Genomic DNA, 13,356 nt, shown 5'->3' on the forward strand with positions numbered 1-13,356 from the left:
GCTGGGGACTCCAGCACCTCCCTGGGCAGCCTGGGCCAAGGCCTCACCACTCTGTCAGGAAAGATACAGGTAAAAACACAGCTACAAGAGAAAGAAAAAAAAGGATTTCTGCAATACAGAAAACCACTTTGGCCAGGATGCGGAAACAGGACGTGAATAATAACCACAACAAAAATTTCAAAACCTTTCTTTCCTTTTTGGAACACCACCACCCCACCACCTCCCCCCAGATTTCAAATTCAAAGCAGAGTCCCCATCTCCCCAGCCCTGGCCCTGGGGCAATTCCCCTCGTGGGTGGCCCTGGAAGCACCAGCCCTTGGGCAGCGCCCTGGCACGCTGCCCCCCTAGCCCCAGCTCCGGGGCACCGTGCCCAGCCAGCAGCTGAGGTTTTCCCTGCCACTGGCCAAAATCAAAACAAGTTTGGACAGAAAATGGTTTCAGAGTTGGTGGAACGTTACTAAAATCTAGAATAGTGTATCTCAGTCCCAGTTTTCAGATTGGGAAATATTAATGAAATTTGCTGATTCACGAAAAAAAAATAATGGTACGTTTGGATAACCAAAACAGGGGAGGACATGCCATCAAATTTCCTCAGCATCAGGATTTGGGTAGTGATGTGAAGTTAACACGGCCTAATAAGACAAAGAAGCAGCAGACCATCCACCGTTTTCAGAAGTATTGGGAAGTATTAATGAAATTTGCTGATTCACGAAAAAAAATAATACTACGTTTGGATAACCAAAACAGGGGAGGACATGCCATCAAATTTCCTCAGCATCAGGATTTGGGTAGTGATGTGAAGTTAACACGGCCTAATAAGACAAAGAAGCAGCAGACCATCCACCTGAAGCTCACCCAGCTTTGGGCAGGAAGAACAGGAGCACCCCAAAGAGCCTCGCCCCAGCCACGGGCAGCACACTCACTCCTGACACAAACAGCGTCACCGGGAGGGATTCTCCAGCAGGAAAGTCCCAGACTGCCACTGTGTGCAGAGAGCAAACCAGGAGAGCTTTCTTCAGCAGGTCTTGCTGCTCAGCCCACAGCTCAGTTTTGTTTCTGCTACTGGAGTCACACACCCACCATGACTGCCTGAGAATGAAACCGGGCAAACCGCAGCTGCCACTGGCCACCTCCACCAGCAGCCCCCCAGGAAGCAGCCACCAACGACCTTCTCGTTTGCTGCCAAGTGACTAATTGCTGTTTGACTGGAGCAGAGCACACCCCAGGGAAGCCCAAGTGCTAAAGGAAGCATTGATCAGGCTGCTTCCTTCTCTTGAAAAAGCCAACACTGCTTTTCACCCAAGAGCTGCACGTGGGCCAGTCAAAGTAAAAGGAAATGAGCAGCTCAGAGACATGCTGGAGGGATTTATAGGAGCACAATACCTGTAAAATTAATGCAGCTGATTTTATTTCTACAGCTCTGCAGGAAGGAAGTGAACCATAGCTGGTCAGAGTATGTCCAGGTTAACATTTTATTGACAATCCCTGTTCAAATGAGCCCCATTTTACTGGTGACAGCTGAAGAACTTCAATATATATATGAACAACAGATTTTTTTTTTCATCCTCATCAGCAGCAGGGAAGCTGAGCAAGGAAGTATTTTACCACAGTATTCACTGAAAAAACAGGCTAAAGAGGGGAGTATTTTCATCAAGGAAAACACCACCCACCTCCAAACCACCTCTACAGGGCTCTGGCAGGGTGCAGAAGGGATTCAATTCCCTTTTCCTCTGCCCTGGGCCCTCTGTTAGACCTGCAGCTGTTGTGGGCTGACTGATCCTCTCCCCACCCTCTTCCCTCCCTTCTCCCCCCAAAGTTCAGGTCCAGCTCAGTGCTGAATTGGAACAATTTCTGATGTTTCAAAAAGCTGTAAAAGACAAAATCATCTGCCCTCCATTTGGGGAATGCTACTGACACCTTGTGAACGTGTCACTTTGCAGCTCTTCTGTTTCCAGGGGTTGAATTTACACTGGAGGAAAAACAAAACCCACACACACACCCCTTTAAACCAACTTTGTGACTTTTATTGATGGGCGACAACTTTATACTTCTAGATATCACTAAACTGTGTACAATTAGGAACTCAACATTATAGGAGAGCAGACAGCATAATTAAACAAAGCAGACTTAAAGAAATATCAATCTTAATTATTTTGCCCATTTCTTTAAATTTCATGTACACAGAAGCATAAATGCGGTTTGAAATTTCTTAATAGCAATAAAGTTACAATCACCCATCTATAGAGACTAACATCTTAACTCCAAATATTTGATCTGCAACGTGTACTTAAGCAGTTTCTCATCTCACAATTATTAAAGTGTGTCTTCCCATCAGGAACCAGCAACTCTGCATTTTTTGTACAGTTTTTGAAGCACACGGGGCCGTTTCCATCTCATACACCTCGGCTCGTAGGGTTTTTTTTTTTTACCACTTATCAAAAACTATCAGGGAAGCAGAGAGCGTGGGTTGTTTGTTGTTTATAACTTTTTTTTTAATGTTGTTTTCTTTTTTTTTTTAGATTTTTTTTTTTTTTTACTTAAGTAAAGATAAAACATTTTCACAGAAATCTACAAGTTCTGTTGCTGGTGCAGGGTTTATCTTCTACTATGCAATTAAAGTGGGGATTCACTGCAAATCCCCTTTGGTTATCTTAGGATTCAGCATTAACTCGGATTAATTTGTGTGTGTGTGTGTGTGTGTTTTCTCGTGATTCATGAGGCTGAGTCTTTCCACCAAGTGACTTCACTCTGCAAAGTCAACTCAACACAAACTCTGTTGTGCACAAACCCAAGGTCGTCGGCTTGATCGCTATCCCGTAGTTGCAAAGGGGGGGGGGGAAAACAATAAAAGAAAAGGAAAAAGAGAAAGAAAAATAAACAAAATCCACTCCAAAGAGCACGGACAGGAGAAGGAGAGCGAGTTGGTGCTCTAGGAAGCGGGGTGGGCTCAGAGCAGGTCCACCCGGCGGTAGTACAGGAGGTAGGCTGTGCGCTCGGCCGAGGGCTTCACCACCTGGTACTGGCTGGTGACCTTCACGGCCTGGTCGTCGATGCGCAGCCAGCCGTTCAGCCCGATCTGGAAGACGTCTGTGGTGTAGTGCCCGCCCGTGGCGCTGTTCCCGTGGTGGTACACAACTGCAACGAGAGGCTGCTGAGGAGAGGACGCCCCCCACGGGCGGCGGCCCCCCCCCCCGGGGAAGAGGGTTCGAGGGTTTAGGGCTCGCGCGGGTCGGATGGGGTGTGTCGCTAATGCTCCTCCAGCATTGGGAGAAGCATTTCACCACCCAGGCCCCTCAAAAGCTCGACCCTCTGTGGGTGCAGCCTACAAAGTATCCCAGGCTGTGGCCAAAGCGGCGTGGGCAGCAGGCCAAGGGAGGGGACTCTGCCCCGCTCTCCTGAGAGCCCACCCGTGTCCCGCTCTGGAGACCCCAGCCCAAGAAGGATGTGGAGCTGTTGGAGGGGGTCCAGAGGAGGGCTACAAAGATGATCAGAGGGCTGGAGCAGCTCTGCTGTGAGGACAGGCTGAGGGAGTTGGGGTGGTTCAGCCTGGAGAAGAGAAGGCTCCACAGAGACCTTACTGCAGCCTTCCAGTATCTGAAGGAGGCCTCCAAGAAAGCTGGGGAGGTACCTTTCACAAGGGCTTGTAGTGATAGGATGAGGGTAATGGCTTCAAACTGCAAGAGGGGAGGTTTAAACTACAAATTAGGAAGAATTTTCACTATGAGGGTGGTGAAACTCTGGCACAGGTTGCCCAAGGGAACCATGGATGCTCCATCACTGGATGTCTTCAAGACCACAATGGATGGGGCTTTGAGCAACGTGGTCTAGTGGGAGGTGTCCCTGCTAACAGCAGGGGGGTTGGAACGAGATGATCTTTAAGGTCCCTTCCAATGCAAACCATGCTCTGATTCTATGAAATCTCCTAACTCTAAAAGGATTTTCAAGTAAAGCAAGAATTTAAAGCTTCAAATTTCTTTTTAGAACTTCCTAGAGGGCATCCTGGGAAGGATTTACAGAAAGAAATAACATCTAGAAGGAACTGCTGTACTTGATACTAGAGCAGAAATAAATAATTATGGAATTGTTGACATGCTCTCAGACCAGAGTCACACTTCAGGCTTACTCAGATTTTCTTCCACAAAACTAAATATTTTAGAATAACTGAAGCAAAGGAAACCAGCAGAATACACTACATACATTTTGAAAAATTTGGGAAATTTTTTCTTTTTACTGCAGCTTAAACTTGAATTACTGGTTTTCTGCAGTTTACTGCCAGATAACTGGCCAAATCCTGGATGATATCTGAAGCTCAATTCTTCAAAAGCTTATTTTGGTAATTTAAAATAAGTGGTAATTTAAAACTCATCTAATGAGCTCAGTTTCCATCTATGTGAAGTCCTAGGCTGACAGAGGACTGAAGTATTGTACTTTTCCATGGAAGGAGTTAGAGAAATTACAACAGGAGCCTTCAAACCTGCTTAAATACACTGTCTAAACTTATCCCCTGAAAACCACTATCAATAAGGCAAAAATTACACTGCCAGAAACAGTCCTGAGTTTCCACAAGAGACAGGTATGTTATTTCCTTCTGTAACCTCAGTGGTCACAAAGCTGGATCCAAACCACCAAGTCACCCAAGGCCACCAGTAGGCTCAGATCTGGTGATGGGGAAGTGAAGATCTCTGGTTCTGCAGTTTGTGTTCTCCTGACACCAACACAAACAAGCAACCCGAGTTTGACACTTCAGGAAATTCATTACTAGCCAGAGACAACATGTTTTGTTCCAACATTAAAATGCTGCTTCTGAATTTACAGGAGCTTACAACCTTAACTACCAATTTAGGTGTTTTGTATACACTGCAGATGCTCCTGAAAACATCAATTCTTTGCACAAAAATCATCACCTCCTCCAAATTTAACTCTTCTACCTATTCAAATCCTGCCAGCAATACTCAGCCTGAGGGTTCAAAGGCAGTACTCAAAGAGGCATTTCAAAAGAGATGTCAAACATCAGTCACAGAAGAGGAGGCACACAGATAAAATACCTGCAAAGAGCCGGTAGGTTCTTTGGCCTTTAAAAATTTTACTTTTCACACCAGGAGATAGTAGCTCTGGAAGAAGAAAAGAAGTCACAAAGGCAACAGTTAGCGAGTTTCAAAATTCCATTTCAAAGGGACAAATTATTTCTCAGAGAAACCAACAGCAAATAAAGGAGGAAGTTTAATTAAAGCATCTTCTGCACTTCAAAGAACCATTGTGGTTCTGATACCTGGCAATCAAGGAAATGAACTTTGAGGCTTGCTGAACACTGATGTTTACAGGACATTAAAAAACACCACTAAAAAAACAGAAGTGTGGGGGGAAGACAGCAAAAGAACTGTTCTTTTTTAAATTCCTGCTGTCAGACAATGACAAAATCAATTTCAGATTCCAAATCATACTACAAGTCCTTTTGTCAGTGAAGGCAAATTGAACTAGTTCTAAAAATTTGCATTCTTTAAGGAAATTTGTAAAATTAAATATTAAGAACAACAGGGTACTGTCTGACAAAGCATATATATATATATATATATCACTTGAGATGTGAGTAATCATTAATTTTGTTTTACTTTATTCTTCCTACTTGAGCTACTGGCTAACAGTTTGTCAGATCAAAACAAAGCACACTTGATTTGGCAAGCTTCAGATGCTGGATTATATGCTAGCTCTCACACTTTTCAAAATCAGTATCTCTTAAGATATTTGTTAAATGAAAGAACTTTGCTGTTTCATCTCCAAACTATGGCTTTTTTTTTTCATGTTTTTTCTATAAAAAAAATTTCAGTTTCCTTTTGCCACTTCTCTGAATAAAATCTGAGATAAAACCCCCCAGTATTATTTGGCAGCAGCCTTGCACAGGGACATACCCCTCATTCAAGAGGATCACTTCCACTGTTTGTCCTCAGCAGTCTAAAACCTTAGTCCTGAAATCTGCAGGAAGCTCTTATTTGGCCAAATCAATATCTGGAATGTGCCAAAGGTTTTTAAATCTTTCACTGTAATGTTCTTTGCAAAATGCATGCCCAAAATCACATACAGGCAACAGCAGCTTTGGCAAGACTGAACCCAGACACCCAAATATATTCTTTTTATGAAGGAGGAAAAAAGATGTGCAAAACATTCATCCAAATTGCTACGTTTCCAGATAACAACAGAGAAGAAATCTTGGGCACAAGAAAGAAGACAACTGACACACGGATACCCTGAGGAAACACAACGTTATCTTCTCCCTAAAGAGGGGGGAAATCTATTCAAAACCCTTTACCTTTACTAATTTCCAGATCAACAGGATACTCAATATTCTTGATAAGCTTCTGACATCCACCAGTCTTCTCGTATACAAACCGCTTGAGGTGTAAAACAAGAACAGGGGGGAGTTCTTCTAGTGTCACTCTTCGACTGATCTCCACCTAACACATACACAGAACCAACATGAAGGAAACCTGTGATTTTTTTGTTAACTGCTCAGAACTAGTCCTTTAAATGAGCAGCAAGTATTTAATTTTTAATACATTAGCAGAAAAAAACACCGATTTATTGCTATAACAACATTAACTTATGGTAAATGCTGCAGTTTATGGGATCTTCCACCAAAGTGTTCTGTTAAAGGAGAACATAGATATTTAGGCACTGCAGTACTAAAACCACCTTGCTGGAGAACCCCCAGGAACAACAACTGGTGAAATTTAGTGATTAAATCTCAGCAGGCTTTTATACTCTAATCAAAGGTCAATAACTTGCAGCTCATGTTGCTGATTTCAAAGAACTCTGAACTGCAGATGACAGGAGCACCACACCCCAGTACCTGCTGCAAAAGGTTTTGGAAAGCTGTTTTCATTTCTATAAGCTGACCTCTTTTTATAAAAAAAGCTGAATAAAAGGAAAAATAAAAATTAATCCAAATTACTACTGAGTTTTCAACAGGTAAATTACCTATAATCAAAAAAGAATCTCTTTAAACCAAAAGAAAAACTACTAAAATAAGGAATTCAGTGTAAACAGCTAAATCTATGTTTATCTTATGAAATTTTCTTGATTGCTCCAGAAATGGTGACTTCAATGCTGACTACCTTGCTAAAAAGTTTGAAGGCTGTGTCACTTTAAAGGGTGTCCTGGGCACACCCTACACTTCCCCACTGAAATACAAGTTTCTACACTGGACTTCTCCAGTTTTAACTGGTACTTTCTTCCTCCTTTCCACCAAAAGAATCCTAACACACTGTTAAAAAACACCTTCTCACAACAGTACCATTAATATAAGGTACTGTTCATAGGGGGGATAACAAATATTGATAAATTAAGAGTAAAAAGTTACTATGCAACAGTTCAGAAATTATTTTGCATTAACCAGAAGATATTTGTCCCTCAAGAAGTCCCTTAAAAACCAAAGTGAGCTGTTATGTAGGCTACCAAAAAGTGAGCAAGGCATCATGATCAGCTGTTATGAAAGAGATCAGTAATTAAAGATTTTTCTTTCTAGAAAAAGTATGCTGGGTTTTTGAAAGGTTCTGAAGAAACTTCAAAGAGAAAAAAAATAGGAGTTGCAACCTCACTTTTTTCTACTAAATATTGATTTTTATATAATTATAACCAAACAATCCACAAAGTCACTGTCTGAAAACCTGGAACTGAACTAAGAATTGCAGGAAAAAAAAAAAATGTTTTGCCTTCCTAGAAATTATGACCTAAAAACATTTCTCAAAATAACCACTCTGTGTTTTTTTTAAAGCAGAAAAATCTCTTTATTGCAAATGGTCAGCATATTATTTTTCAATACAGGGCCTGATTCTGCTAGAACCTACTGAGCGTGGAATAGAAACTGATGGGGAAAACATCTGATTCCAAGATTGAAAAGTAAAATCTCTTAGGATGCTGAAGCAAGCAGGTTTTGTAGGGTACTTCACTTCCTCATGCATCTGAGCTGATCCAATTTCCAAGAAGCAATTCTACATTTGAAGCAGAAATAGTCTCTACAACCTAAATTTTCACCTGCATATTAAGGGTTGAAAATAAGCCTTTCACCAAACCCCTGGCAGCAGTGGCAGCTCCCACTGAGCACTGGGAGGAGCTTTTTTGTGTTTTTATTTAAAACAAGGAAGCCAAACAGGAGTCTGTTCTTTTCCACTCAACAGGTAAGTGCCTGCTGGTGCCCACCTCCCCGACTTCCAGGAGAAAACATTCAGGATGACAAGTTAGAAGGCAAGCTAATGAAGTGGGGTGACATGAGGTTCATGCTATTCTCCCACAAAGTCATGAGAGAGTTTATATTCCATGCATCTAAGCATGGAACAGCTTCTGCTTTTAGGAAGCAAATCCATAAAGGCTTTAGAGAGAGAGAAATAAATAAGCACTTGATTCACTTGGTTGCTCCTATCTGAGGATTCTCCTGTATTGACTCTTCCAAGTCTCAAATCTGAAGTCAGTGAATTCAGAGTGTTGTGAGAGAAGAACTTAACAGCTCCCAGCCCAGGAATCCAGGCTGCAGAAGAAGGTCACTGCAGTGGTTTAAGCAGCTGCCATTCCCCACCCTCAGTAACCCAGCTGGCACACAGGAGCAGATCCCTGCACCTCAGCTGTGCAGCTCCGTGCTGGCCTAAACCACAGGTCAAAGCAGTTTTGTGTGATGGTGCCAGGCTGAGGAGCAGCAGCTGAGGAACAGGCACGTGTTCTGCTGCCCTCATTTTGTCTGTGGAGGGACTCTGATTTCTGGCAGCAAAGTTACCAGCTAAAAGTGCCACAAGTGTTTGTTTAGTGAACGTGAGTCAGAGTCCAAAGAAAATACTTGTAAGATCCTCAAGGAGCTGTTTGAGAGCTCCAGGGGGTGTGAAGACTCCTAAGGAGTAGGTGGAAGGCAACCTGGAAAAGTAAATGAGGTAAGGCTGCTTTGCTTCTCTGTTAGAAAACATAAGCAGGACTGCAAATAAGAGTAAAAGACTAAGAAGAAAATCACTTCAGTGGGGATAAAAATTAAGCCCTTTAAAACAAATATTAAATGTTGAAAAATTCAAGATTTAAAGTGATCTGCAAGACCAGAAGGAACCAAAACAACTATCTTCAAATGCTAGTGAGTAAGTGAAATGGGGTCAGGAACAGCAAGAGGATGCCACCTGATTTCAGACACTTATTTTCATTTGAAATGCCCAATTATTTTAAACACTGCATGAAAATTTAACTGATTTCCTTTTTATACACACATAAAATTCATAATCAGCTCAATTATTAAATAAAGCAAACTCTAAAAGAAATTATTCAGATATATTCAGAAGATGATTCTTTTTATACCTGTTTTTTTAATCCCACAATTTGTAAAGACTACAATCCAGATTAAAGTAATTAGAAGACAGTAATAATTTTTTTTAATAATAAAATACAATTTTTAAGCTTTATCATTAGTCCTGAGTTTCCCTTCTGTAAAATATAGACTAAGTACCTCTTAATTTTGAATATCACTATTGGCAAAGTCCTATTCTTGTTCAGTGTTTTCACTGCAATTTTAATACAGCTATTTTAGCTACTTCAACTGTAGTTTCTTTTGAAAAAAAGATCTAAAGGACACTGTGAATATTTGCATTTCCATTCAGACTCTGAAATATAAAGCAGGTGAAACCTTCAGCACTTACTTTGATCCCCAGTTCTTATAAACCCCATAACTGAGCACTAGGCTGTCAGTAAAGAAGTTAAAATAATCTGCAGTAAAAACCATAAAATGCAGAAATCTCCATCTGAGCAATCCATGCACCCTAGAGATGGTCTTTACTGTTGCACACCATAAGAAGCAAGGCAACAAGGCAATACCTCAGTGGAGTTCATTAATTTAGTTTAATTTATTAGCCTCTGCAATATCAAAAGTGTGTTTTTCCTCCTATGAAGTATGGTTCTACTGCAAATATTACTATTATGTATTGTACTGAAAACTAAGATAAAAAACCATTTACAGAGCTGCAAGAGAATATAGAGTAAATTGTCCTGGTACATAAAGTGTCAGAGAATCCTGGGAGAGCTTGGAGATCTCAAAAGTTCTCCACTCCATCCCCTCTGGATCAACTATAGGCATGTGTGAAAATCCTGACTGGTATTCCTCCAAACTTCTCTCAAAGCAGAGAGGAGAACTCCACAAGCACCACAGGTAACACCTAGTCTAGGTCTTATTCCTATTGTTTGAGTATCACTGGGAAAAATCAGACTTTTCCTTTTCAGAGCAGCCTTTGCCATAGGAAGTTTTACACCTGCTTCCATCTGTCTGCTTCCATGGTTTTTCTCCTTGATGCTGAAAATCTCCTCCCCCTTACTTGTTTCATCACAACTTTTATACTGCTGGGGTTGTTTTGTTGGGTTGTTGTGTTTTGGTTTTTTTCCCCCTTTTCTAGGGATTCTCCAACTGTGAAGAGTAACACCAATGAATAATTCTGCCTTTGATTTGTAAGTGAAACGTGTAATCAAACCCAGTCAGGAACAGCCACACAGGCAACCATGCAAGTGTTCTGCTACAAGAGTTCTCTTCTTAAAGCTCCAGCATGCTTCCAGTGGCACTGAAGAGCTGCTCCTTTCCTAAGAACATCTGGCAATCCCCAGGAATCAGCTGGGGAAGATCAGCTAAAAGCTATTTTACTCATAATAGTACGTATTATTGCCACAGGCCACCTCGGTGATTTAATATACGCTCCAGTTAAATCTCCAACCAATTACTACACCAACTCAGAAAACAGCTATTTTCAGGCATGGCTGTGTTTAGGAGTTAGCAATCTTCCCTTTCACTGGCTCTGTTCAAGTGCAATACACATTTACTGCTGCAGGACACCTTGAAAAGGTTAATCCCTCTTTTGTTAACATAAGCAGCGTTCAAGGAACCACTTGTAAAGCGAAAGCTGTATAAAACCCCTTTTTGAAAAGTATTGGACTGTAAAAAGGGATGAACAGAACACACCTCTTGCTTGGTTTTGGTGGTATAGCCCTGGACAGACTCTCTTGCCACCAGGCTCTCCAAGGCATCCTGAACGGTGCGTATCTTGTCCGACTGGATGTCCAGCTGCAGGGTGAAGAACGGCTGCAGCGTCGCAGACTCCTTAGAGCTCTGTTGGTAAACAACAGATCTAGGGAAACAAGAAAGTTAAAATATAGTAAAGCAGAGTCGTTTTCAACAACACAGAACCCTCAAGTAAAAATGGACTGAAGTCTGCTTTAGCAACTCGATTTATCAATGCGAAATAAGCACATTTAAAAAGGTTAAGCCTGAATTTCAACCACCTGGATCCTCTCAACTGCAAATGAGATGATTTTCACATCAACCTAGAACAGGATTATACTTGAATTGTTTTCTTTATGTAAGGATTAAAACAGTGATCTGCTAAGTATCAAAAGTTTAAAGCAAAATACTGAAATTCTTGATAATGCATTTCAAAAGATTCCCCTCTGGACTCTTTTCATGTTCAGAGTTTTGAAATTATGTAAAAATTACTCTACTGTAAAAATTACAACTAATCCCAGACTCACCAATAAAAATATACACACTTTTTAGTCAGCTCCCTAAGACCAATTTCACAGTGATTTTAAATTGTTTGCTTAAATCTTGCCATAGGAAACAAAACTATGCTCCATCAAGGTCTGACATTTCCTTTTCTTCCCATCATTTTCCACATCCAGACTTTTTCCTTGTATCCCTCTGTCCTTAAATTGGAGCCTTTTGGAAAACTGGCAGGAGCAATAACCTAGGGCATGAGAATATGTTTCCTGGCTTTTTTGGGGGGTTTATTTTTGTGTGAAGAGTGTTCAGATGCAGCCTTTAAGGAGCCTGGCTTGGCAATCACTGGTTTGTGCAATGGGACAGCACATTCAGCCACAATGTCTACGAGAAGTGGACTCTTCCAGATTTTCATTTTTCTTTGCTGAAAACTTAAAATCATCAAACAAGGCTCAAGAATGATTTTTTTTATTATTATTCTGAAAACAGTGGTTACATTAAAAAGTCTCAGCTGCTACAAAAAAATGTGGTTTTCTACAGCCAAATAATTTATCATATTGCTATGCTTGTTACAGTACAAAGCCTGACAGTAGCCAAGATAATTAACACAGCTCTAATTGATGTAGCCATGCTGAAATTTCTCCAGGCTGTGTAGGAACTGTTAACATACAGCTTTAATGCCTGTACTGCAAACTCCTCTTGAAGAGCCCCTTGGACTCAGGCAAAGCCCTGAAGCACCAACAGAAAGCCAAAGCATCTTTATATTGGCAAAGAAATCTCCTTTAGAGGGTCTGAAAAACAGGAGCATCTTTATTTCAGTTCAACCCTTCCTCCTTGGCTATATTTAAGGACAAAACCTTCAACACATGGCAAGTGTGGGGTCGACAAACAAGCCCTTCACTGTGTAAGTCTGGCTGCTTCTGGATGAGCTTTTTAAGCTAACCATTATTTAGTGCAATAATCAACAGAAAAATGGTAACAAGTCCAACTGTTTTCCAGTCCATGTATTAAAGATTCAGTCAATAATATAGGCAATATTCTGAAAACATAAAGTTAAGGGTTTTTTTTTTCATTATTATTAGAAATTGTAACATTTCCTCAAAACATTTTCTTCAAAAAGATATGCAGAAGTTGGACTATGGCTTTCTCTAACAGTATCACTTATTAGAATTACAAATTTCAGCTGGAATACTCCTCTCAGGTACTGTCAGAACTCTACAGTAAATATTTTTGAGTAGAACAGGCACTGCCCATTGCTACCCTGCTTAAACTACAGCAATGTAAGTGATGTATTTCGTGGTGCAGTACCAGTGTGTTTGAAGTTGGTACTACCTACAGAAATCAATATTTTGCAGAGTTCTAACTGCCTTGGGAGTTAAGATTGCATAACAAATATCTGAAATGCACACAAGCTGGAAGTTAAAAGGGACTCCTGTGCCTGAACAAACCAGATCCTCATCTTCCATCTCCCCAATGCTTATCTAGAGCTAAAGGGCAGGTGGCAAGAGGCTGGGGCCAGACTCCTGTCAGTGGTGCCCAGCCCCAGGACAAGGCACAACAAACACAAATTGGAACCCAGGAAGTTCCATCTGAATGGAGGAGAAAATTCTTTCTTGTGAGGGTGCCTGAACCTGGAGCAGCTGCCCAGAGAGGCTGTGGAGTCTCCTGCTCTGGAGAGATTCCAAACCCACCTGGCTGTGACCCTGGGCACCCTGCTGTGGGTGACCTGCTGGAGCAGGGGGGCTGGATGAGATGATCTCCAGAGGTCCCTTCCAACCCCACCATGCTGGGATTCTGTGATTGAACTGTGGATCTTTTTACTTACACATTTAAGTCTTGCACTGCTGAAGGAAGACTTT

The 13,356-nt window shown here is 41.4% G+C and overlaps 1 protein-coding gene across 1 annotated transcript in view; it reads right to left on the reverse strand.

The window, feature by feature from the left end:
- Positions 1–2,947: 2,947 nt before the first annotated feature.
- Positions 2,948–13,356, reverse strand: part of USP10 (ubiquitin specific peptidase 10) — a gene marked incomplete at its 5' end in the record, with an annotated part of 32,221 nt that continues 21,812 nt past the window's right edge. Inside the window, 4 exons of the mRNA XM_008941650.1 lie at positions 2,948–3,135; positions 5,046–5,111; positions 6,305–6,449; positions 10,964–11,129. Coding sequence (XP_008939898.1) covers positions 2,948–3,135; positions 5,046–5,111; positions 6,305–6,449; positions 10,964–11,129 — 565 coding nt within the window. The remainder of the gene's footprint in view (positions 3,136–5,045; positions 5,112–6,304; positions 6,450–10,963; positions 11,130–13,356) is intronic.

Source organism: Merops nubicus, unplaced genomic scaffold (genome assembly GCF_000691845.1).
Source record: "Merops nubicus isolate BGI_N331 unplaced genomic scaffold, ASM69184v1 scaffold4606, whole genome shotgun sequence".
NCBI classification, from domain to species: Eukaryota; Metazoa; Chordata; class Aves; order Coraciiformes; family Meropidae; genus Merops; species Merops nubicus.